The sequence below is a fragment of the Peromyscus californicus genome, unplaced genomic scaffold (genome assembly GCF_007827085.1).
Source record: "Peromyscus californicus insignis strain IS unplaced genomic scaffold, ASM782708v3 Scaffold_4__1_contigs__length_199733344, whole genome shotgun sequence".
In the NCBI taxonomy this organism is placed as follows: domain Eukaryota; kingdom Metazoa; phylum Chordata; class Mammalia; order Rodentia; family Cricetidae; genus Peromyscus; species Peromyscus californicus.
The window spans coordinates 178,799,871-178,824,559 of NW_026294562.1; the positions used below are offsets into that span (position 1 = coordinate 178,799,871).

Sequence of the window (24,689 nt, forward strand, 5' to 3'; positions counted from 1 at the left end):
CCAAAGAATAGGAAGGCATTTTTCCCACTGGTCACAGCTGGAGCTCCAACCTAGGCTGTTTCCCAAGTGGGAGTGGGGAGGAGTTTCCTCCTGAATTTTAACATTCACGATAACTTATTTCCATTGTTTTTTGTCGGTTCATGCTCAATGTACAGAATAATGAGTTTCTTTTGACATTTTCTGCATTTCTTGGGTTGGAACCCAGGAGCTTTTACAGGCAGGTGCTCTCCCACTGAGTCACACCCCAGCCTCTCTCTCACTGGTGGAGTCTCTCACTGAGCCATGCTCTCCGTGTTCATTATGACATTTTCACACACACACATATAACACACTTCTGGGTGGCCAACTTAGTCGTTGGGTCCTTTCTAGCCTATTTATTTCAAAATGGGATCATGTCCCAAGGATCCTTTCGTGGAATCACTTAATTATAGTGGTGAGTGATCAGGCCCTTTCTCCACAATCAGATGGCTGTGGGCAGTGGGCCACCAGAAGCCCTAACTACAGAGGGCATGAAGGTGCTCAGCAGCTGAGCATGCTGGGGCTGCCTCTCTGTGTGGGGGCCAGTCCTCATTCCCACATCCAGTTTGCTTTTGTTTAGTAATCTATGGGGCTATAGAGTGTTAATAGGCACCCGAAATATTCTCAGTGCCCAAAAATGTACTCTGCCTTTTGTGACCAGTTCACAGTGACCTTAGGATGTGGAACCCATTTTTCCCTTTCATGGATAAGTCCAAGAATTAGTGACGTGTCTACTATTGCACAGCTGTGGGGAGGTGGTAGAGGGTTATGGGCAGTGGCTTCCTGGTATCTGTGAATTTTTCAGGCTTCCTAGCTACTGGAACCTCTTCTTAATCCTCTCCAGGGGACAGGTTTTCACCTGCCCCCTTCCTTTCAGTGGATCAAGTTCCAGGTGAAGTAGACTCCCATATGGAGGCTACTTGTATGCACTCATTTCTCCTGCCCCTATGCCTTCAGGAAGATCGTTTTCATTGTCAGGTCCCTGGAGTATACCAACCTTCCTCTGCTGAGCCCTGAGGTCCCCATAGATGACTCCAAGGTATCTCTGCCTCTGTTGGATATTGCCTCTGTACTGCCCCCTTGCAGAGCTTCTTACCATATCAACTCTCATTTGGACACAGTCTCATTTAGTTTCATCCTCCATGCCCCTCACCCACCTGTCTTCCTGCTCCCAGGAGTTCCCTTCTGGCATCAGGTTAGAGATGCACCCCCCACCTTGTCCCAAGGACTCTAGAGCAAATTCGGTTTCCCCCAGGCTGTGCGTGGGTAGCTGTGGGTGTGTTTGCTTTCTGACACCCTTGTCTTCTGCCAGAGGGTGAGTCAAAGAGAGGAGAAACTGTGACTCAGCTGTGTGCCTCCTTGTTTCTGCATAGTGCCTGTGCTGTGAGATTCAGTGGTTGTGGGGTGAATGGTTGAACACTCTCCTATGCCCCAGCTGCCCACTGTGCAGCAGTGTCCAGATGCTCCATACACAACCTCCACCTGGGGCTAAGAACCTGTTCTGGATCCATAGGGAGCCAGGCTTAGTAACGTGACCTTCTAACTGACTATGACGCAGATACATCTCTCATGAACCTCAGACTCATTTCAACTTTTTCTTTCACTCATTTCTTCCTGAATCTGTTCTATCATGCAACATGCATTTTTACAAGCTGTTCCAAGTCCCTTCCATAGAAGGCAGTGCATTGATGTGTGCAATATTTTGTGGATTTTGTCTATTTCCAAATATATATGCATATATTATACAAAGTATATGTAATATATATATATATATATATATATATAATTTGTGCACATATTTTTACATGTTATTTGGACCATATCAACTGTATTTGAATATATTTAAATGGTAGAATTGTTTTCTCAAACTAATTACTACATGTAATCAAAACACCATGACCAGAAGTCTGGCAAGGGATCAATGCATCTCAGTGGTAGAATACCTGTCCAGAATCTACCAGTGAGGGGCTGCAGGTGTAGTTCAGTGGTACAATGCTTACCCAGAATGTGCAAGGCTCTTGATCCCCAGCACTACAATAAATTAACATGCAACTATAAATGCAGTTATTAGAAACAGAACCAAATGAAGCTGGCAGTGCACAGCAGTTTACAGGGTTCCAAGAAACACGGTTTGGGAACACTTGCTCTAGGTTATCTGAGTCTATTTCCCAATGTGAAATGTGGACTTGAGGATGGATTCTGGAGTGTTCGTGTGCCCATTACACTGACTGGAGAGTGGAGCTGGGGTGATGGATAAGTGAATCTGGCTCTCCCTCAAACCTCTCACCCAGTTCATTTCCATTCAAGTTGTCTGGTGGTTTTTTTCTCCTGTTCTGTATTCATGGCCCTTGAGTCAGTGTCCAAGGTTTCCCCAGATCAGGCACATAATGAGTGGACTCTCAATTGTTGCCCATTGCAGGCTGCTAAATAACAGAGGTCTGGGCTCCAGCCTCCCTATGTTTCTTCTCAGAGCCAGGCCTGACAAGCACCTAGAATGTGGTATTGCTCCCAAGGCAGAGAAGAGGGTTAGCCCTGTGACCAGAACTATCAGCTTTATCGGGCCTGTTTTCCCATTTACCTCCCTCTGTCTTCTGTTTCAGGGATACTTGCATATTGTTTCTCACTGAGAACTTTCCTTTAGAAACATAATTTAGCCAAAATGGTTAATACATTTTAATTGCCCAGGGATAGTGCTTGGAAAATTCTATAACATGTGCTATTAAATAAAATTAGTGTCAATGAACTGCCCAGGTTGTGTCATGCATTAAAATACGACTCTAAAATAAAACACTTCATGAAATACAGCCTTGTGTATTTTCTTGTTACATTAATCTTTAAAGCAAACACAATTAGTTATTCATCTACTCACCTGGAGACTATATGTTTTAATGTCTGAGAAGACAAACCTACAATGTCTTTTGATGACCTTCAACAATTCTGGGGCCAGGCTCTGTTCCCCAGATAACCCAGTGTCCAATCACCGGAGGGTATACCTCAAATGTCTCAGAAGGCTCTCAGAAAGCTGGAGGTAATCTGGGGACTAGCTGTACCCCAGCTTTGCCCACCATATTGTCCTATCCTGTTGTTCAGAGGTAGACACACATCATGGGCTAGCATGGCATTCTAATTATGCTACTGCCTAGTACCTTTCTTTCTATGGCATCTTTCCTGATACATGTTCCAGAAATTCATCACCTAGGCTTGTTGGCAGCTGCAATCCACCCATCCTGCAAGGTTCACCTGGTTCCTAACTCACTTATCTTCCCACTCATGTTTTATCCACAGATCCAATTGTCCTTTTGTCTATCCCCTTTCATCCAGCTACACATCCATTCCCTCATCTCTTCCCACCTACCCAGCAACTACTTTTTCCATCCATTTCAACTCACTCATTCATCTATGTGTAGCCACCCATGTTCCCTTTACCTTCCTCTAAGACCATTACCCATTGTTACAACTTGGATTTGAAATTCTTCTGCCCCAAAAGGCTCATATATTGAAGGTCAGGCCCTCAATTGGTGGATTCATTCATTGAGAGGTGACTGGATCACGAGGATCTGATCTGATCAGTGGGTTACTCCATTGATGGATTCATAATTTGATGAAATTATTAGGAGGGAATGGACATCTTTGGAGGTGAGGTCTGGTTGGAGTTAGGCCACTGGAGGGTTGTTTGGGGGAACTATATATTGTGCAGGCCTCATTCTTTGTTTCCTCGGTGACATGAAGTGAGATCTGTGCTCCAACATATGCTCCCAACACAGTTCTCTGTCCCACTTTGAATCTACAAGTAACTTTTGAAACCATGAGCCCCAAACTTTTCTTTATTTAAATTGTTCTGTGTTGGGTACTTTTGTTGTCATGAGGAAAAATACAAGGCCTCCTTATACACATTTACAAATCTCTCTTCCACATTTTACTACCTACTCATTTTTCTTTCCAGTCCTGATACACTTACCCATTCATTCAACCATGTATCCATCTATCCATTCACCTAAGCACCCACCCATCTATCTTCTCACCCACTCACCTCATCATCCCTTCCCACACATACCATCCTCTTATCCATCATTCCATCCACTCACACTTTCTCATGATCATCCTATCTCATGTCCATCCATTTACACACCTTTCTATCAGCTCACCTACCAGATATTTGCTATTCCACCTACCCACTCCACCTCTCATGCAAGCATCCATCTATCTATTCATCTAACTAGCCCCCACACTGTCCTCGCTTGGCATTGTCTTCCTTCAGCTACATTGCCCATCTCTGTCTCCACACTGTGGCTAGAGCCATCATCTCCAAAGGATCCTGCCTTGTTCCACCCTGTTCGTTCTTCAGAGGAAAGCAAAAGCCCCTGAAGTCTTATATGTTTGTCTTATTTAACCAGTGAACTCTTTCTGACTTCTTGCTTTCTTTGCAGAGCCCGAATAAATCTTTGTCAGACCTTTGAATTTCCTGGCTATATGCTATCACAGGGCATTTGTGCATGTTATCCCCGCTTCCTGGAAGTCACTACCCTCTCTCTTTACATTGTCAAAAACAGTTTCTTTTCTTGGTGAGAGGAAGTCTCAGAGATTCATCCCATGGATTTGGTGTTTCCCTTGTCCCTCGAATTTGGTGTCCCTCAAGTTATGTTTCTTGTCTTATTTGCAGTGATTACCAGTGCATATCCTGGCATGGGATTCAGTTACATCATATGACACTCCCAGCACACACCTTCCACTATGAAGCTACAATCCCAAGCCATGAAATAGCCCTTCTTCACCAGCAGTGACACCCTGTGTCCAGGAATGGCTACATTCCAGGGGGGCCTTCAGTCCTCCACCTACACTCCCCACAGTAGCCCACAGTGGCCTGGTGCAGATCTCTTAGCGCCATTTTAAGTTCTTTTACATCCAACTGACTACAAGCAAATATTGAGACAGTTGTTAGAGGCTCAGTGCTGCTGGAGGTGGGAATGTGGGCACAACACACCTCTAAGATCTCCCTTTGTAACTAATGTCATAAGTGACACAAACCTAGAGTGCTGACAAGTTTGGTAATTTTCAAACGTGTAAGCTCCAAAATAGAAAAGAAAAGCAGAGCTTTTTTTGATTGGAGAAGGATAAAATACTGGAATGCTCTGGGTTGTGTCTTCCTGTTCCTTCTCAATCCTCATATAAGGTCCCAGAGATGTTTATACAAGGATTCCTTTATCCCTCAGAATCGATTTTTCCCTCTCTTCCTCTCCTTCCCTTTCCTGAGTCTCACTGTGTAGCCTTCTCTAGCTTTGAATCCTAAATCCTCCTGCTTCAGCCTCCCTAGAGCTGGGATTATATGCATATGTACCACTATGCCTTGTAAGAGTTTCTCAATTCAAAAATTACCAATCAAAGCCAAACATGGTGGCTCACATCAGCAACAAGGAGGATGAGGCAGGAGAATGAGTTCAAGGCCTGCCCATACTCACAGTGAGACCTTGACTTATTCAGTATCACAACCCTTAAACAAGAAACAGAACCCCATTGCTCTGCACACTCCTTGTCTTACATGTGTGAAGGCCGAGGCCAAAGAGGAAAAGGGCTGGCCAGGCCACACAACGATGGTGACAAGGCCCCAGCTATCTCCCTCTCTAATTTACCTTGTAGGCCAGTGCTGTGCCCACTGAGAGCCCTCACCCTCTTAGACCTCTGAGTTCCATGATGTCAATGCACCAAGTCATTGGGGAAAGGGAAGAGGTACTTGCCCTTCCTGTTTATGTTCAGGCTGCATACTCCACACCTACTGTAGCCTCTCAGTAGCTGCTGACTCCAGTCATAATGGTTGGTTTTCTTGGGTAAGCCTAGAGTGAGTTTTAGATGGCTGAAGAAACACCCAGGCTGAAAGGAGGGGGGCATAGAAGACACTGGAGTAGAATGGGATGTAATGAGAATGAGAAACAGCAGAAAATTAGGGGTCTGACACTGACCCCCCTACTTGTCCTTCCACTCTTTCTCTTCCTTTGAGCTCTAGAGGGTGCAGGAGACTGTACCAGACTACCCTCTAACTCCAGTATGCCACCTCTTCTTCTGCTTTTGTGGCTCTCTGAAGCTTTCCAGGGCTTGGTCAGGTACCCCCTTCACTGACTCTCCAAAGAAAGTCAGTTGCAGGCTTCAAACACAACAGACACTGCTGTATATTTGAACAGATAATGCCTGAGGAGAAGAGGAGTTGAACTTCCTTCCTCATGAAGCCCTTCCAGGCTCCATTCTCGGTTACTCCTCCTTGGGTGTCTTTAGAGGTCAGCAGGGCAGGAGCCACTATCCCCAGTCTGCAGATGACAAACTAGGTAGCTTGCAGCAGTCAGCTCACTGCACTTCCATGGCTCTCTTTGGGACTGAGACCTCTTATCTCTGCATCTATGAGGGCCTCTACCTTTAACTGTCCCCCTGAAGACCAAGTCCTCCTCCTCCAACATTCCTAGCTACCAAAGGTCCTCCTCTGGGTCTTCCTCTAACATGGCACATGTAAGAGTGGATTTTAACTTTGGGTGCATGGGTTAGTTTCTGTGTAGGACTCTCAGACCACACTGGCTATATTCAAATTGTGCTCACAGGGTACACAGCTATCACTACATGTAAAAGACATCTGGTGGACATTGGTTGAATATGAATGAGTGAGTGAACTAGCTCCAGACCTAATGAATACAGGATAGTGGACATACAGAAGCAATACCTTCTATTGCTCTGGTTATGGTGGGTACTCAGCTAGGCTCACACTTCAGAACAGAGAAAGGAAGTGCTATGCTGGGGAGCCCAGAGACTGTATCAGGGAACTTCGAGAAGCTCAAGTTTCAAGTGAGGCCTTTAGTTACTAGGTCTTGGACACCATTCTCCCAACTACCAGCTATTCTGACCCACTTTTACAGTTATCTGAACATTAGACCACAGCTTTCCCCTCAGGTGGGGTGTCTCTCCTTTGACCCTGCCCAGTGACTGTCGTGAGGCATGGAGAATATCAGGAACCACATCTCCAGCCCTGCTATTACATTAGTTCCCCTCCCTGGGCTTACTGAAGATCTTTCCTCTGGGCTAAGTGGTCATTCGTACAAAATCAATTGTAATAAGTTTCTATAAAGAATTGACATTACAGCTAGGTGATAGTGGCACACACTTTTAATCCCAGCACTCAGCAGGTAGAGGCTGGTGGATCTCTGTGAGTTCCAGGCCAGTCTGGTCTACAGAGTGAGATCCAGAACAGCCAAGGCTATTACATGGTGAAACTCTGTCACAGGAAAAAAAATTGACATTACAGCTACGGGTGATAGACCAGGGGTCAGTTGAAGGAGATGCTCTTTATCCAGTGCTGTCCAACACCAGGAATTAGACTGTGCTGGGTGTCTATGCAGTGGCTTTCTGTGCCACTCAGAGGTAGATTGATATTGGCCTGAAAGAAAACAGGACAGGCCTTGTGGTTCCTCATGCAATCCATTCACACTCTGCTCCCAGCACATCCTGGCTGTAGCATCTTTATTCCACTTTCTCACTTGTCCCTGGGTGCAATGTGACTTCTTATTGGCAATCTCTAGACACAGATACCACATTGAGAAAGATGGGCAGAGTCCTGTACTAAAAACAGGATGCAGGAATACAGAGCAGACCTGAGCCTGTAAAGGTAGCTGGGAACCCGCCCATCACCAACACATCCACCACAAGGCATGGTGCTTCCCAACACAAAAGTGGTTTTGAGATGTTCTCCTAGAGGATGTCATGTAGTGGGTAGCCATTCCAGCTTTGACCTGGAAGTTCCAACCCCCATTGAGGCTTCAGTAATGGTCACGCTTACAAGGCAGGGCTGAGAGAGGACCCTGAAGACCCAAGATCCAGATGTGTGGGCTCTCTTGGTTCCTGGACCCAGGACGCTGAAGGTAGATGGAGCAGAGTTCTCCAGAGAACACCGCCGGACTGCGCTACACCTTTCCCAGACCCTGCAACCTATCCCTTCACTTGTAAGTTATCCTACAAAATAAACCTCCCTTTTAACTACGTGGAGTGGCCTTTATAATTTCACCAATAATGTCAGGCCTCTCCTATCCAGTAATTCAGATCTTCCCTCAAGGCTCTGTGGCTACCTAACACCATGAAGGGTCTTCTTCCTTCTGCTTCTGTCTGCCACGGAGAGGCAGTCATCTGTTGTATAACCCAGTTGTTCCTCCAAGCTTGACTTCCTTGCTACCTCTTACCATCACAATGGTACCCCACAAATGGAAGCCTGGGTAGCAAAGCACACATAGCTACAGCACAAGTAAGGCTTTCCTAAGGAACCACTTTGGCATAGCCAGCCCTGCAGGGAACCTACTAGAGTTGGGGTTCAGTTTTCTAGAGCATAAGAAACTGTGACAAAGCTGTTCTTGCTCACTAGGAGCTCAACTCGTAGAAAATATCCCTAGACAGGCAGAGAAGACTGCATGGTACCCACCCCATTTCCTATCCACCCTTCAAAAAATGTCAGAGAGAAGGTACACAACAGCTCCTTGAGCCATTTGCAAATGCTCCATACTTTCTGTACTGAAGGTCCACCAGCTTCCCCAACCTTCCTTCCGCCACCATAAGCTCCATGAAGGTTAACTGGTGTATAGGAGGGAGAGTGAACTCATGAGGTAAATCTCACATTGAGTTCCTAGCTTGTTGGATGATCTAGACACTAAAAGCCATTCTCACAAACTTTAGACAACAAGAGCCAGCATCTCCTAGTGTTTCCTAGATGCTGAGCTCTATGCTTTGTAAACATCCCATGATGACTGATCATCACTGTTGACTTGAGTGCATTTGGAAGTTCCTGCGAGACTGGTGAGTCTAACTTCTGGGTGTGTCAGTGAAAGCACTTCCAAAAAGGAGTAATTAGGGGAAGGAGGCCCACCATGGTTATGGGTGGCACTATACCATGGGCTGAAGTTCTCATTGGGATAAACAGAGAAGAAGCAGAGCTGAGTACAAGAATCTCCCTTTTTCTCTGCTTCTCTACCCACCATAAAGTGCTATATTAGCTACTTTCTATTGCTGTAATAAAACACCATAATCAAGGTAATTTATGAAAGAGTTTATTTGGACTTATGGTTCTAGAGGATTAGAGTCCATGATGATGGAGTGGAGGCAGCAAGACAGCAGGAAATAGATACTGAGAGCAGAAGCTGAGAGTCCACATCTTCTTGCGGGCCACAAGAATATATCACAGAGATTCAGCTGTGTATTAAAGCTGAACTTTGACCGGCCAAGGGTCTGTCAAAAGGCAAAGCCATTTATTATGAATATTTGGTGTTACCCAGCCTTTAAGATTTCAGCTGTCTTCTGCTGTGAAATCCTTGTGTTCCCAGAACCTACTAAGTTACTAACTGCCCTACTGAGCTTAGGAGACAAGCTGGCTGATGCCTAGCTTTGTTTCCTATGCTAATGAAGCTCAGACCAACCCCTTGCCTTGAGGCCTAGTGGTTCTCCAGAGCACTTTAACTGAGAACAAAAGAGGTTTTTACATATCAAGGTGAGAGATAAAACAACATTCCTGAGGATGCAGGGAACCACATGCCCAGGGAAAGAAAGGATAGGTATTTTCTGTGGACAAAGACAGAACAGCATGGCAAGAGAGAAGAGAGGAAGACAGAGGTTCCTTAGAGGGTAAGCAGATCTCGGATAGAGTTTTCTGAGTGCCAGGAGTAGAGAGTAGCAGAGATGGAGAAAGAGGACACAGAGGATGAAGATGAGGCTGGAAGCACAGGAGTTTAGTCGTTAGCTGGGCTATGAGCTGGGGAGCTGGACAGAACTGCAGTTATGGAGACAGGATTTCATCCCAGAGAAATAAAGTAGATGGATATAGAGCTTGGTATGTCTAGAGTTGTTCCTGCCTTGAATGCCTGGTGGAACTATAGCTGAATTAATGTAATTTTGTCTTAGAGGAATAAAGTTAACAGACGTAAAAACATAGTGTACATAGATTTTTTTTTCCCTTTGTACCCAACACTGGACATAGCAAAGCCCCCTTGGATCTTGGGGAATCGATAACATCTCAATCCATAAGCCGGAAATAGAGAGTGAACTGAGCATGGAGCATGGCTTTGAACCTGAAAGCCCACTCCTAGTGACATACTTCCTCTAGCCTGGTCACACTTCCTAAGCCTACCCAAACAGCACTACCAACTGGGGATCGAGTATTCAAACATCTGAACCTATGGGATTATTCTCATTCAAACCACCACACGAACCAATGCCTCTTAAATTGAGCCAAAAATAAATCCTTCCTTGTTTTGTCAGGTGTTTCATTCATTTAATTGTGAAAACTAACAGATGACCTCCTCTGACGCAGGCAGCCTGGGACCTGGTTCCCCACAGAGGAGAGTACTCGCTCACGGCAGTGATGAAGCCAAGATTCCAACTCACACGGGTGGACATATCAGGAGGAAATATGGTGTTTATGAGAGGAAGATTGAATACTGTGACTCTGGGTGGTTGGAGCTCCAAGGCCCAGAAACAGAATTTGTTGGCAAGTAAACCTGGTTTTGCCTGCAGATGAGCTAGCTGAACAGCAGGAATGGTTAAAATGTCAGGGGAACCAATGAAGTGGTTACTGACGATGGCTGTCTCTCCCTCCCAAGCTATCCTAGTACTTACTGGGCTTGTGTTTTGAGTCTAAAGGATGGGTGGCACGCCAGAGAACTGACTGATCCAGATGCTTCCCCTGCCCTTACTCACTAACAGCACGGGGTGGACAATTTGGTGCTGGGAAGACATGTCCTGTTGACAATCAGCCTTCAAAGACTCCTGAGTGGTCAGAACATTGTGGCAGTCCACTGACAGGCTGGCCACTTCTGAGATGGATGGAGAAGGACCCTTGAACTTGGAGTGAGAAAGACTTCTGAAATGTCCACTTTGGCTTCTATTATGCTTTGATGTGAAATGTTCTCAACTTGGTTGTCAGCTGGCGACACTGTCCTAAGGTTGAGGAATGGAACCTTTGGCATGGGAGGCATGGCTGGAGGAGGTAGGTCAAAGGAAGCAAGCCTTGGAGGCTTATAGCCCAGCTCTTGTTCAAATCTGAGCTCTCTCCTTCCTGTGTGTGAAGCCACTGGACCACAAACAAGAGCGTCCAGCTGCCACATTTTCCCTGCCATGATTGACTGAACCCTCTGAAACCCTGGAAACAAACGATGCTTCTATCAGGCATCTTGTCACAGTGCTGAGAAAAGTCACCAACACAGCTTCCTTCTTATTTTGAACAGACATCTGGCACCAAAGAAAGTCTACTAACAGGACAGTAACAGCAGCCCATTTTGACCAGGCTAAAGTACCTAAGATGTTTTATCCTAGATGGTGATAATGACAGAACTGGAAATCCAATTGTTTCAAAGACATGCTCCATCTGAGCATGTTTTGGGGGCAGGCCTGTGTCTCAAGGGCTATTGCAGGAAGAATATAGGCAGGCTCCAGCCTTACACTTCAACAAGTTACTGAGGGCTTCCCATGGACAAGTGCTTCCCTCAGTCTGCTCCATCACTCAGTGCTCCATATGAGTCAAACCCTAACCTTGGAGGTGCCCAAGGGAGTGATCCTCTTTGGTATTTACATGAGCCTCTTCCTTTAAACTACCAAAGCCACCAGACTAATTTCCCAGGAAGCACCACTCTGAAGAAGGTCTTCCCTAAGGAATAGGTAGGACTAGGGAGGAAGTACAGCACTGGCTCACTCTCAGCTTCCCTGCAGACTTCTCACTTCTCTAGATGAGTTTGCAAGAGATACCCGGGAAGCATCGTCAAAGCACAGGGGAATAAAACAGATAATACGTTTTCCCCCTGTGCTGCAAAAGTATCTTAAACCCTTGCTAGCATCCCCATAAAGTCCAAGGTTTAGGCCACAGGCAAGCCCTCACCACTGTCCACATGGAGCAGGACTAATCAATATCATATTACAGAAGCACTTGACCCCGTTTATCCCTGTGGATGCTTGGGGAATCCTTAACATTCAGAGCTTTAAAAATGTGCTCCTGGTGAATTTAATGAATAGCTCCTTAGTGGTTTGGCTCCTGGTGACATTTAGAAACTCTGGCACTTGGCTTTTCTCTTGGGGGCTGCCATTCCTGTGGATGAAAGGGTCTGGGCTCCAGCAACAAACTGGAGAAGGGGCTGTGTTCTTGGGGATGAAAGTAGGCAGCCAGAGTTAGGGAGAATTAGGATAGTAGGGGGGGGCAGCAGCAGGCATATGTGCTCAGTAAAAAGTAAGTATAACTATGAATAATCATTACACTGCAGGAGCAGCTGGTATTTATTGGGAATCTCTAATACAAGAGAGAAGACTAGGCTGTGAGCTGATCGGCTGCTCATGAGTAGATGTAAAGAACAAAGCCATTCCATTCCATAATCCATCATAGGGAGCTGGGCAGGGAGCTATAGTAGAATCTAGAACTTCTCTGGGCCTCACCTAAGCTAAGAGAACATCATCCCTAACTGATTCTTCAAGCCTGGAGATAGTCTGCCTGCAGAAAGCCTCTCCTGATTGCACCAGTAGTCCATAGCAGCCATTTCTAGTCCCCACTCATGGGAACCATGAGGCTGGTCTGGACAGAATCCCAGTGGTTGGCTGAAAGGGAGAGAGTCTCCTGTCACTGATAAGACATGACTTTGCCACTATTCAGGAAAATGCAGATGTCTCTTGCCAGCTGTGAGCCTCTAAGAGTCCTTTCACAAAGTCCTTTCACTTTTTTTCTCCCTCAGGATGCTCAGTGAGTGCCTCCCTCGTTTGACATCCTTTACCAGGCTTATTTCCTCCTTCCAGATATGAGGTCCTTAAGGTCACATGAAGGAAGAGCAGATTATTTACAACTATGGTTTACAAGTCCTCCTGGGCCCAGAGTTCCTGGCCTTCCTGTTGTAGCTGGGGATTCTGAAGCATTTTGATTCTCCGGCACCACCCTGATACCACTGTGCCAGCTTTGTCGTCTACCCAGGGCACAGGTTAAGGTTGAGTGAGTGTTTTCACTTCAGTCACAGACCCATTTGGTCATGGTTCATGGTTGCCATGGCAACACCCAAGGATGTTCCCCCTGGATGGCTCCCAGAAGAAACAGCCTCTGCAACACGGAACACCACAGTCACACCCATGGCCTTAGCTGTCCTATCCCCATTAATTGAAATATTGGGAGCATCTAGTTCTCTGCATCCAGACACACCCAGCAGGGCTTGTGGTGCTTCTCCCCCATTACTGGAGCCCTGAGGCTAGTTAGAGGTTCACTCACCACAATCAGATCCCAAGGTCCCTACAGAAAGGAACCTCTTGCCAATATGGGAGTCTTTCTGCTGTAAACTATATTCTTTTTTGAGGCTGGGCTGCCCTTCCTCCATTAGAAGTGTTTAGAAGATACTCTGTCTCCCCCAACTTTCAATGGCAACCAGCAGGAAAGTGTTCTTGACAGTGGATCAGCATTCACAGGAGTAGCCAGATTGGCTCACACAGTAAGGAAGGGACACAGCCTTCTCTGCTCTTCTCTGCTTTGCTAATCCAATCCATGGTTATTTTAAGCATATATACTAAAATACCTCTTGACAAATGAGACATGAAACAAATGAGTTTTTAAAACAAACTTTTAGTGCAAATGCATACATGGCCATGCTGGGCACAGGTGAGTAGAGAAAAGGTTTTCTTTCTTGGCTGAGGAGTAGGAAAAGGGCAATGTGGCAATGCTTTAAGCAAGTTGCCCTGTTACTCCTTCCTGGCAATGTTAAAATAGCTCACTTCACAAATACAGGCATTTGAAGACCTTTTAGGATCAACTATGTATGTATGTATAGAGAGGTGGCTGGGCCACTCTTGAAGTTGTTGATCTGAAAAGGCTAGGATGCACTACACCAAGGCTGAGGTGACACTTTCAGTCCCCTGGGTCCTCCCTTTGCCCTTCTTCACTGTGCTCTAAGCCCTGGGGCTTACCTCTCTACACAGCTTCTCTTGATGCCCTTGTCTTTGGCTTTCAAAAGAGCTAATAAGAGGACAAATCAGAAACATGCAAGAAAGAAATCAGGTCCTTTTGGGGTCATGAAAAGGCAACTGGATCCCTCCATTGAGACTTTGAGACCACAGAATTGATCTTCATTGTTCCCCAGCTGCTCTGACTTCTGCCAATCTCATTTGCCCTTCACCCCTTCTATATCACATAGACACTAACAGCTCCTGTTGCTGCCCGTCCTGGGAACTTGCAACCTTCCTCTGCTAGCTGGCCTAACCCTGCCTTCATCTTCATAAATACCCTGTGCCAATGCCCCTCACTGACTCTGCTTGACTGTGCCATCTGCTCTACCGGTATCCTGACTGAGAAGTACTATAAACATGTCTGTCTGTTAACCAAGAACAATGGGCCTCTCTAGCTTAGATCTGTGCGCTGGATAGAAGTTAGGGAGGCAGACTCAGAACATGCTGTAGTCTCTTGCTGTTGGGGCCTCTGAGATATTCTTGAGCCTGCTGTCTCCCGGGGTATCCAGCCAGGGAGTCTTGCCAAAGGTTAGTAGCAACAATGAAAACATTCTAAAGGTTTCAACCTCACCCACTGGGAGTGGTTCTCTCCTTGGAATCAAAGCTGTTAGGTGCATTTGCAGATTAGAGGTCATATGTCCCACTTCTCCAGACTCTGAGTGGGATACCTGGGTACCTACAACTAAGTGGCTCTCCCAAGGCCTTCCTGGAGAGGGCACAAGGATAGGGGAAGTGCATAGGCTTGCTGAATTCATCTGACCCCCTTTCATCCTCAAGAGGGAGCTGGAGAGAAATCAGGGCTTGATCTGAGATATGCTTCTTCTTGGCCTGTGTAGAAGCGGCAAAGTTTACTGAGTGACGGAAATATCAAGAGCAAGACAGTGCAATAGTATTGCGCTGTCGTCCCTGCAGGGAGCCCAGCTGCTTGTGCTTTCAGAATGGCAGTGAAAACTACTGTCCCCCACAGGAAGGACAAACAAAAATTGCCGCCCTGACCTCTGTGGCATAAATGTAGGGCCCTGTGACTGGCAGGCATCCAAGACCCCACCTGCTGTCAGATAGCTCTGACAACTCTGCTGTCAAAGTTCTCCTGCAAAGACCTATGTCTTTTAAAATGTAGTACATCATCCCAGTCCAGGGATGAATTCTCTGTTGTGCGGGAGAAAGCCTTTTGGAGCATCCTCACTTGCTCATCCAACTCCAGTAGCTAACATACAGACTGGCCATGCTTGGTTCTCAAGGCCAGTGTAGCTCTCAAAGGCCAGGCACTAGCAAAAGAATAGGAGTTTCAAACAGGAGTGAGCTCATGTCCTTGATCTTATTACAGTTTCATGGGTATGGCCAAGTTCACTCTTATGAATCTCAAGTACATGAAATTTCTGGGTCAAAGCCTCCAATCAACCCTGTTAGTGCCATTCATCTCTTAAAGCCTCTCTACAGCTTGGTCTCCAGCTGCCAGCTTATTCATTTTCTCCTCTTTTCCTCTCCATCCAGAGCAGCTTAGGCCACAGCAATGATGATGAGCATGTATGCACAGAAGTTCCCACACTGAGCTCCCTCTCTCTGTGTACCTAGCCATGTTGGTCTGCCTCACTGCAGTCCGGAAACAATGGAGTATCTGAATTGGAAAGTCTGAAACCATGAGCCAAGTTGCTTCTTAAATAGTTCCAATTTGTTACAATTGCAAAGTCAGACTAATACACTGTTCATTTTACAGATGCTAAAGCACTTACCTAAAGTCACACACAAAGTCTTAGACGCCATAAACATAACTCTTATCTGGGCTTTTATATTGTCTGTTTTGTCACTGCTCTTAGGAACAGTCCAGACGTTTGTTCCACTCTACCACATATACTTATTTCCTACTTTCCAAGAGAAAAGGGCAGAAGGGTCTTTTAATCAGCAGCAATTAAGCCAATCATAGCAAGAGTCAATAAACACTTTCCTAACACACCCAGTTTTGCTATATAGAGACTGTTAGTTCTTTCAAAAGTTGTGCCCTCTTCCATTGCAGAGAGATGAAGCTGGAAAACAGTTGTTGAGACAACTGGTACATTTCCCCAAAACCCTTGCATCTATGTGGGGTCACATGGTGGTCAGTGGATAAGGGCAGATGTCCTCATCTGGTCCTTGGAAACCCAACCTGCCATTCCTGAATGACTTTCTCAGAGAAAATGAAGCACTACAGAATGGTTGGAGTGACACTTTCCTCAGTTTCTCACAAATATTGCACACATAGAGCTATTCTAATTACATAGGAAATAAGTGAATTCACTGTGCACCATGCATACCTTATAGCTTTAGGGATCCATTCTCTGCTAGAACTGGGTCAAAAGGACGTTTCTATCTCTATTCCCTTATATGCTTATATGCTGCTATATGTTGCTTCCCAGAGAGACTTTTGGAGCTGCTTGCTGGAGCTAATACAGTCTGCCAGCCAAGATTTCTGAATGACTAAACAGAATATGTGATTCCCACCCCAGGACAAGATATGATACAACAAGACCATAAATTTGGAGTGTGTTGAGCTATTGACATTTTGGGGTTTTGTCATAGCACCTAACATTATCTTAAATTAATACAGATGGTACAAAATCCCAAGCTAAAGAGAAGAGCTGGGCGTTCTTTGGAGCTAATCCATCTTTTCATGGCGTGGAGGGGGGTCTTTTAGGTCCCTGGAGCTAAAAGTAACAAAACACCTTCTAATTCCCAGAGGATGAGGACAGACTTAAGTTTCCCAGAGGAGAGACACACAGTAGATTCACACAAGGAAGATGAAACATAGAGTAAGCTACTGTTGCCGTGTGTGTGTGTGTGTGTGTGTGTGTGTGTGTGTGTGTGTGTGTGTGTCACAGAACAGACTGTGCTGGAGGAGACACAGTACAGTCTCGTAGGAAGACATAGCACAGACTATCATGAGGGACACACACACAAAGCAGTTTCCTTAGGAGGAGGGAGACATAGTACAGTCTCCCACAGGAAGAGTAACTAAGGGAGAAACAAGGCTGAATTGATGCTCAGAATGGACCAGCTGCTTCCAAATGTTCAAGGGCTTAAGGATCAGCAAGAGGGTAGAATAAAAGGTGATGTGAGGCCTATGCCCTCAGATTCAGTGAGGACAGTCTAGGAGCCTGCATTCTTTGTTTGCAGCAGTAAATGAACTTTGAGAACAGCCGACCTGGGGGCAAGACAGTGCCCTAACCCATCAGAACTATATGACTCTCCTAGACTTACAGGTTGTAATACCAGTAGAGATTCCCTTCATGGGAAATAGGCATTGCACAAGACTGAGAAGAAGGGTTCAGGCAGGGGGGTGAATTATTTAAAATCAGACACTAGGAGTGGGCATTGGAGATGGTCTCCCCTCTGAGTTGGGTTGGAGGAGGGGGGCTTCTTAGAAGAAGAGGTACTTGGCACAGTAGTTACAGCTTTTCCGGCATCCTAAATCCTCACTACCTGTGTTTAACATCCCTCGAGAGCCTATATTCTATTCTGACAATTCCTAACCTCAGCTCCTTGCCTCCCCAGATTTCAGCTCCCTAAGAAAGTGGGTATCAACCTCCGTATGCTTTCATAACTGGTTGAGGGCCCCATTTTCAACTCTCTTCCCTCTGGAACCAAGAAGCGGAAGTCTGATACACATACAGAATTTACAGCTGGATGTAAGGCCACACCTAGAAGTCACTGAGCAGAGGCTACACAGCCAAACCATCTGAACCTTATAGGACAGTTGAGTGCTACCAATCAGGAAAGACAGCTCTCTGCTTCCACTGTTTCCTTCCTCTCTCAAAAGGAGCCAGTGCCCCACCTGGGGAATATCCTTCAAAACTTGAGGGGCTGAGAGAACAGCTCTCAATGCTGCCCAAAAGAGGATGCCTTACAATCCAGTCTCAGTGTCAGGCTGGGCAGCCCGCACAGTCGTGAATATACTTGGTAGGATGCTCTAACAGGCTAAGAATCAAGAGTGGGAAAACACCCAGAGAATACAAGTAAGGCACTCCTGGCTCACACAACTGCAGCTGCAATAAGACTAACTGTATCCTGGCCGGTCCCCTCCCTCTCCTGTACATAAACGACTCCTCTGGGGCCCTGCCCTTACCGGAACCGTGCCTCTGGCGCAGAAGGACTGCCTGGCCCGTTGGCGGTGACGCTGATGAAGCAGCAGCAGCTGCTGCAGCAGTGGTGGTGGCTGTGTGGGTCGCAGAAGCAGCGGCGGCAGCTGCAGCGGCAGCTGCAGCGGCAGCGGCAGCGGCCTCTGGAACTTCTGGTACAGCAGGAGGGCTCCCAGGAAGTGCGTTCTTGTCGCTGTGCCCGGGTTCAGAGGTGGTGCGGGCAGTGGCACCTGTGTTACTGGAGCTGACAGCGCTGGGGGCTCCGTGTCGACGTGGGCCACTGCTCTGAATGTGGGACACTGCCTCAGCAGCCTGCATGTTGGGCGGTGCGAAGCGCGACAGCACGCGCAGCAATGCCTGGGCCTTGTGTTCCTGAGTGTCGTCGTCGCTGTAGTCCGACACACGACACTCGTAAACTCCTTCATCCTGCAGTCGTACAGCAGACAACCGAAGGCGGTGCGAGATGTCATTGCCCTGGACACGCACGGTCTGTAAGACAGCCCGGTTAGAGGCCTGGCCAGTGAGTTCCACATCTGCTTTGGTGACTGGGACTCTTGGTCCCCCTATCACTGTGCCAATAGCAACCAATTGCCATAGCATCCCAATACATCTGAACTCGTGGCATGCGGCTCTCAGTTCTGCCTAGACACCTTGTTGCTTGTGCAAGGTGTTGGGTCTCCAATTCCCAGCTGTCTCAACTCACATTTACTCTTGCTTAAGGTTTCCCATAATTTCTCCTTCAAAACATAACTTTTCACAACTTGCAAGAAATTTCAGGCTGGGACTCTATGTCGCTAACCATCTACATCCTTCCTGCACCTCAATGCCCAGGCTAACTGCTCTGGGTCCTCCTACACTTACCCGAAATCATGCTCACTTTTACTTAGAATCCAGATAGTCTGGGGTGTGTCATCCACAACTTGCCATCCACAACTACACATCTCCTGCCCTGTAATTTACAGCTAGCCCCTGCCTTGCTTAAGACTGATCACTTGTTAGGATCCCTGACAAAGCCCTCTTGGAGTGGTGGAAATCTTAAGACTCTCACCAAACACAGGCACAACTCCTCACCTCTGAACTGGGCCTGCAAAGAGGCTTTGGTTGTTTTTAGGCCCTGCTGTTTCCATGTTCCAGCTTTACAAACTCTATACCCCCTTACCGAGTAAGAAACAGCCCCTCAGGAGCCTACAACTATGCTATCTGCTAAGGAGGAGATGGTTGAGCGGAGGGTGCTCCTGGAGATCCTGGTGAGTGTGTAGGGTGGGGCAGAAGGGGACGAGGGGGGAGGAGGGCTGGAGCAGCACGCAGCCTGAACTAGAAGCCACGCCCGAGATCTTGGAAAAAATGACAGCAAACGAAGTCAGGAGCAGGTGCACGCCAGGGGCCTGAGCAAACGGTGCAGAGGAGGGAGAGTTTTACTGGTGAGAATCCTACGAAGTTGAGGGACTCCGATTTGGAACCTTGATTTACACAAAAGACAACCTAATTCATCTACTAGCGACAGATGGCGCCCAGATATGCCAAGTAGCCCACAATGTTTCCCTGTGGTAGCAAAGCTCGCACTGCTTGGTGGCAGAGGCTTTCTAAAGGGGAGGGAGCTGCCGGGCGCAAAGCGGCCAGAAGGGGTCTCCCGCGGCCCACACTGGGCTCCACACTTACGCTGATTTTAGTTGCATCCTTATTTGTTACCTAAAATGCAGAGGGGGAGGGAGAGAAAGAGGGAGGGAAGGAGAGAAAAAGGGAGGGAAGGAGGGAGGGAGGGAGAGAGAGATTGATTAAGCTGGTGGCATTTGTACACGGGGAGACTCTGCCCTGTCTTTGATAAGGAGACTTTCTGCAGGTGGGCTGGGAGCTGAGCCACCTGAAGTGTGGCATGGTGGAGGGCACTGGATACATTAGCAGGTTTGGGGCTAACACCTTGTTTGGCTAAGTAGTGGCTGCCCTGACACACACCTGTCTGCTTGGGAGAGTAATGGTACTGGATGGCCGAGAGAGTGCAAAGGAGGGAGTCTTATTTCCTACTAACTTCCTATAAATCCTCCACTTAACTTGCAAGTGTGAAAAATTGGATGGAGTGTCCAGCATCACTGAGGCCCTGACAGTCTGGTATGTGTGGATATGGGCCAGAGGAAGATGAGAACAGGAACTCTGAGTGGGATCCTGGTGACACTGTAGGTAGGTGAATGTGTGAGTGCTCGTGTGGGTTTTGGGGCAGAGTGCAAGATTTTCCAGCCACTGAGGGTGGGGTAGCCCCTCAGATATTTGTTCTCAGATACCCTATTCTCTACCATGTAAATGCAATCTGGAGGAGTTGAACCCCGTGGCCTTGAGCCCTAACACCTTCGGGTGGCAGAGGAGAGCCTGGTAGAACCAAGTGATCTTCTTTCTCCAACCAGCACCCATCAGAGTATAGTCCCAAAGCTAGCGAGCATGAGCAGCCAAACTGGATCAGGTGTGGGTTTTTAAGGGCTGGGCGTGAAGGGTGAAGGGAGTTCCCTGAGGTTGCAGAGAAGGAAGTGGTGTAAAGAACCGACAGCCTCTGGGGACATCCCCCGATTTTGACGATGCTGTAGAGCTGCAGAGAATGGGAGGTGGCTGCGCGACAGGGCGGCGCCCTGTATGGGTAACCCTCACTTTCCCTGGAGGGAGCAGGGTAAGCACGGGTGCCACTTGGGCAGCAGGTTACCTTGCTCCGGGCGCCCGGCACGCTGAGCGCCAGCTCGTGTAACAGCTCCCGGGGAGGTTCCTTAAGGTACCACCACTGAATCTCCAGCGAGTATGAGGTGGCTCCGCTGGCCCGGAATGCGCAGGGCATTTCGATATCGTCTCCCTCCCGCACGGTTACATCTTGGGGGACTTCGGTGAATGTAGCTGGGGGCGGGAGAGAGAGGCGTGACCAGCTGAAAGGCGGGGGCTTGGGACAACCCGAGGCTGAGGCGGTCGATCTGCTCTCCGGCCTTGGGCTCCCCCCACTCCTGTCCCCAGCTACTGTGCGGCCCAGGGCAGAAGGCGCCAGCAAAGTTCAGGGAGCAGCTGCAAGGCGGAAGCAGAGATCCGCCACTTGCTGCACGCTGCTTCCCTCCGGGTCGTGCAAGGTGCTGGGCAGATAGGGCCGCAGCACTGGAGCCTGGCTGGGGCGCGCCAACTTTCGCTCGCTGCAGGCCTCCTTTGCTTGGCGGGGGGCCCGCGGAAAGACTCCCTAAGAGGACTCAACAACCGTGGCGACCCTCACCTGCTCTCGTGCCCCTACCCACTCCCAGCCTGGGTTGCACACCGGGATCGCTGGAGACCGTGAAGCCTGCCGCTTCCTTTCCTCCTCGGCTGTAGCCAAGCTGGCAGACTTCGGTGGCCTCAGCAAAGGATCCCTTGAGCCCATCGCGGCCGCGAAGTTCCCGCGCTCACCGTCGGCGACGAAGAGCAGCAGGCCGTGCAGCAGCAGAGGCGGCAGGTATCCGAGGGCGCCGAGCCGGTTCCGCTGTTCCATCTCCCGCAGGGTTGCGGCGGCGGCGGGGGCCCGGCGCGGAGAGGCGGCGGCTGCAGCAGCGTGGGCTCGGCTCCGGCTTGAGTTCGGGCTAGGACTCCTCGGAGCCTGCCATGGCCCGGCACGGCGCCCCCTCCCCTGGCCGCCGCCGGCCGCCAATCAATCCGGCTTTCTTGAGGGCTAGCCGGGCGCGGGTCAGGCGGGGGGCGCTGCGCTCGGGGTACAGGAGACGAGGTCCGGCCAGGAGGCTCCTTTAGTCGGTACCTCCTTCGGTCCGGTGGTTCACAGGAAAATGGGGGGTCCGCAGTTCAGTTTCTGCCCGGCGGGCCGGGCAGTAGCCGGGCTGCGCCAGGACCCATCCTTGGAGAACCGGGTAAGTGCCAGAGAGCTACCAGCTTCTGCTTCCCGGTCTCCTGGCTGGGCTCCCGACTGCCACCTCCTCCGGCTCCCGCCGAGCTCTCCCGCCGCCGCCCCCGCCGGTTTCTTCCCGGCTCTCCGCAAGGCGAGTGGGCGCTCAACCGCGGCGCGCAGACCTGGCGTCCGACCCAGCGCAGCACGGGGAGAGCGGGTCCAGCGTGGCCGACCCGCAGCCAGAGAGAGGCGGGGAGAGGGGGAGGGGAGAAAAAGGGAGGGGGCGGTCAGTGGATGGGCGGCGAGCAGCCTCCTCGGCGGCATCACCCCCGCCCTCCCCTCCTAGTCCGCCCCGCCCCCACCCCATTGGCCCCCATCCCTCCGCGGGGTCACTAGGAGCGACTACCGTCTTTCTGGCTGCAGCGCAGCCCCACCCCGCCTCTGCTTTGCTTAGGGGGTCCTCCCACCCAAACTCCCGGATTCTTTCCAGTGTGTCCATCCTTGGAGACAGCTGCTCCACCCTGCTTTCCTTGTGTCCCTCGACCCTCTCGGCAGCCCCCAGGGCCTCAACTCCTTACCCAGGTTTGGGCCACGAGCCACACCACTCTTTGGCCCAGACCCGGGCCATGGCGGGTGGATGGGCGCCAGGGGACTGCGAGAAGGGCGGAGCGCTGTGTCCCGGCCAGAAGCAAAGCCAGGTGACAGTGAAGACCAGGAGTCCGCAGTGTGAGAGAGGGAAATGAGCGCCCAGCGCTGGGCGAGCAGGTGCCTGTGGCGCGGAGCGCACCAGAGAGCCAGCAAGCGGCGGCCGTGAGTGACGGCAGAGGCGGTGCGGGTGGGGTGGAATGGGGAGCACCCGGCACGACTCAAGGCTCCGGAGGTTTCTGGGTGGGGGCGGTCTTCTTGCCCTGAGAGAGCTGGCCCCTGTATCCTCGCAAGCTCTTCCCCACCATTGCCCCCTCTGTACCCATTGCCAACCCCCCCTCCCGCCCCAGGCGGAAGGAGGCAGAGGTGGCGTACACAGTCGCATTCACAGCCCATCCCCCACTTTTGCATCTTCCGTGTCCCTGAACATTGCTTGGCCACCTCCTTAGCCGCCTAGAGAGTGCAGTCTCCCTTCCTAAGGGGTGTGTGGGTGGATGAGAGATTCAGTCCAGGCACAATGGCTTAGGGGGAGTCCTGGAGCTCTCCTTGGGCCTTTCTTTTCCTTGGGATTCGGGATTCCCCAGCCAGTGGTCTGGTCTGGTCTCTTAGCTTTACCTGAAGTTACTGTGGCACATCCCAGTGAACTTCCCCTGCAGGCTGGGGCCATTCTTCTAGTGTCTCTGCCAGTGGGCTAACGGCTAATGAAAAGGGAAACCTAGAAGGGAAATAGTTTTCCAGTGGCCATCCTAGTCTAAGACAAGAGGGACACAATCTTGGAGAAGAGGCTGCTAGCTAGCACTTTCTAAACTTTGCCCTCACCAGTGAAGACCATGGGCACTGCATCCCTCTGCTCCTCCTCTTCCTAATGTGACTAGTGGGTCATTTCCACGCTCTGATCACTCAATGATGCTCTTGTAAACAGAAGACCCTGTAGACCTTTCCTCCAGGGTTCCCATTGCCTGCTCCCTCTACATATCATCACCATTGGCCTGCCTTCCTCTGGACATTCCATCAGTCCTTAGAAACCAGGATAGGTCTGTGAATACAAGAACTTACAGGCCCCTTGCTGTCCTCAGCTTTTGAAGGGAGGGGGCAGACTTGTATCATGCTACACGGATGCAGAACCATAGCAGAATTCTAAGGGAGCAGTTGGGGAATTGATTACAAGCAGGTATCTGATGGCATGAGCACTATGCTTTGCCCTGTCAGGAGAGGTAGTGAGCTTCTTTCCCAGTACCAGGGCCAATGGAGGACTAATGGTCAATGACCAGGATTGCTGGAAGAAATGCCTGCAGCTAGAAGGAGTGACCTTGATCACTGTGAAGGTTTGTGGATTCTTTCCACCCATCCTCCCTGGTAATTTTGCCTCTGACCTAAGTTGGTGCTACTGTAATAGTAATAGCTGCTTACCATAATGTGCTTGTCACACAACAGAAACTGGCTGCACTTTCTATCCATCAGTTCTTAGGATGACCACTGAGAGTTCCTTCTCAAACATTCTTCCTCTACTCAGAAATCTTCAGTGGCTCCCACTCCACTCAGCCCAAATACCAGTGGTCTCCCAAGATCAAATGATTGCCTTCTCAGTCTCTACCTTCCCTTCCCTCTGCCTTCTCCTCCTTTCTGTCCTTCCCCTGGCTCACACTCCTCCCTGGTCAATGTCCTTTCTCTGGCAATGCAACACACTAGGCCCACTCCAGGGCCTTTGCATCAGCTGGCCTGGGTCCAGCTAGGATGTTCCTCTCCCAAATACTCATGCTCTGATTTTTGTCAGGAAGTCACTTTCTTAGCTAGGCCCAGCCACCTCTAACTCATGTTTAACTCTGCAGTCTGGTGAGCCCCTTCCCCAGCACTCCTTCTTTGTCCTTTTGTTCTTTTCTTTTAACATAACCACCTTTCATCATAGAATTTACTTATTGTATTTCCAGCTTAAAAGCTTTAAAGCTTTTGCCTGCTTTGGTCACTGGGGCATCTCTGGTTTTTAACACAGGGGTCAAGCACAGAGTCTGAGTTAGACAATGTGGTTTCAGCCCATGTTATGGATGAAGTAGCTGAGGCTCAGAAACTTCCCTAAGGTCGCACAGCTAGTAGGTAAGGCTTCAGCACAGGTC

At 49.1% G+C, this 24,689-nt stretch overlaps 1 protein-coding gene and 1 long non-coding RNA gene across 18 annotated transcripts in view; one reads left to right on the plus strand and one right to left on the minus strand.

The window, feature by feature from the left end:
- Vstm2b (V-set and transmembrane domain containing 2B) overlaps positions 1-22,878 on the minus strand; it is a 31,594-nt gene extending 8,716 nt beyond the window's left edge. Inside the window, exons 1-5 of one of the 3 annotated variants that reach the window (XM_052712937.1) lie at positions 22,512-22,736; positions 21,504-22,115; positions 20,788-20,972; positions 19,761-19,790; positions 18,089-18,590 (exon numbers count right to left, since the gene is read on the minus strand). In XM_052712937.1, coding sequence (XP_052568897.1) covers positions 18,089-18,590; positions 19,761-19,790; positions 20,788-20,972; positions 21,504-21,585 — 799 coding nt within the window. In that variant the 5' untranslated portion in view covers positions 21,586-22,115; positions 22,512-22,736. Of the gene's footprint in view, positions 1-9,067; positions 9,262-18,088; positions 18,591-19,760; positions 19,791-20,787; positions 20,973-21,503; positions 22,116-22,511 lie in introns of those variants that run through there. The other 2 variants (XM_052712935.1, XM_052712934.1) reach the window with 2 other exon arrangements.
- LOC128094524 (uncharacterized) overlaps positions 19,842-24,689 on the plus strand; it is a 180,374-nt gene continuing 175,526 nt past the window's right edge. For 11 of the 15 annotated variants that reach the window (XR_008212994.1, XR_008212995.1, XR_008212992.1 and 8 more), the window contains exon 1: positions 20,979-21,549. This is a non-coding gene — a long non-coding RNA (uncharacterized LOC128094524). Of the gene's footprint in view, positions 20,277-20,333; positions 20,755-20,978; positions 21,550-22,631; positions 22,744-24,689 lie in introns of those variants that run through there. The other 4 variants (XR_008212996.1, XR_008212991.1, XR_008212999.1 and 1 more) reach the window with 3 other exon arrangements.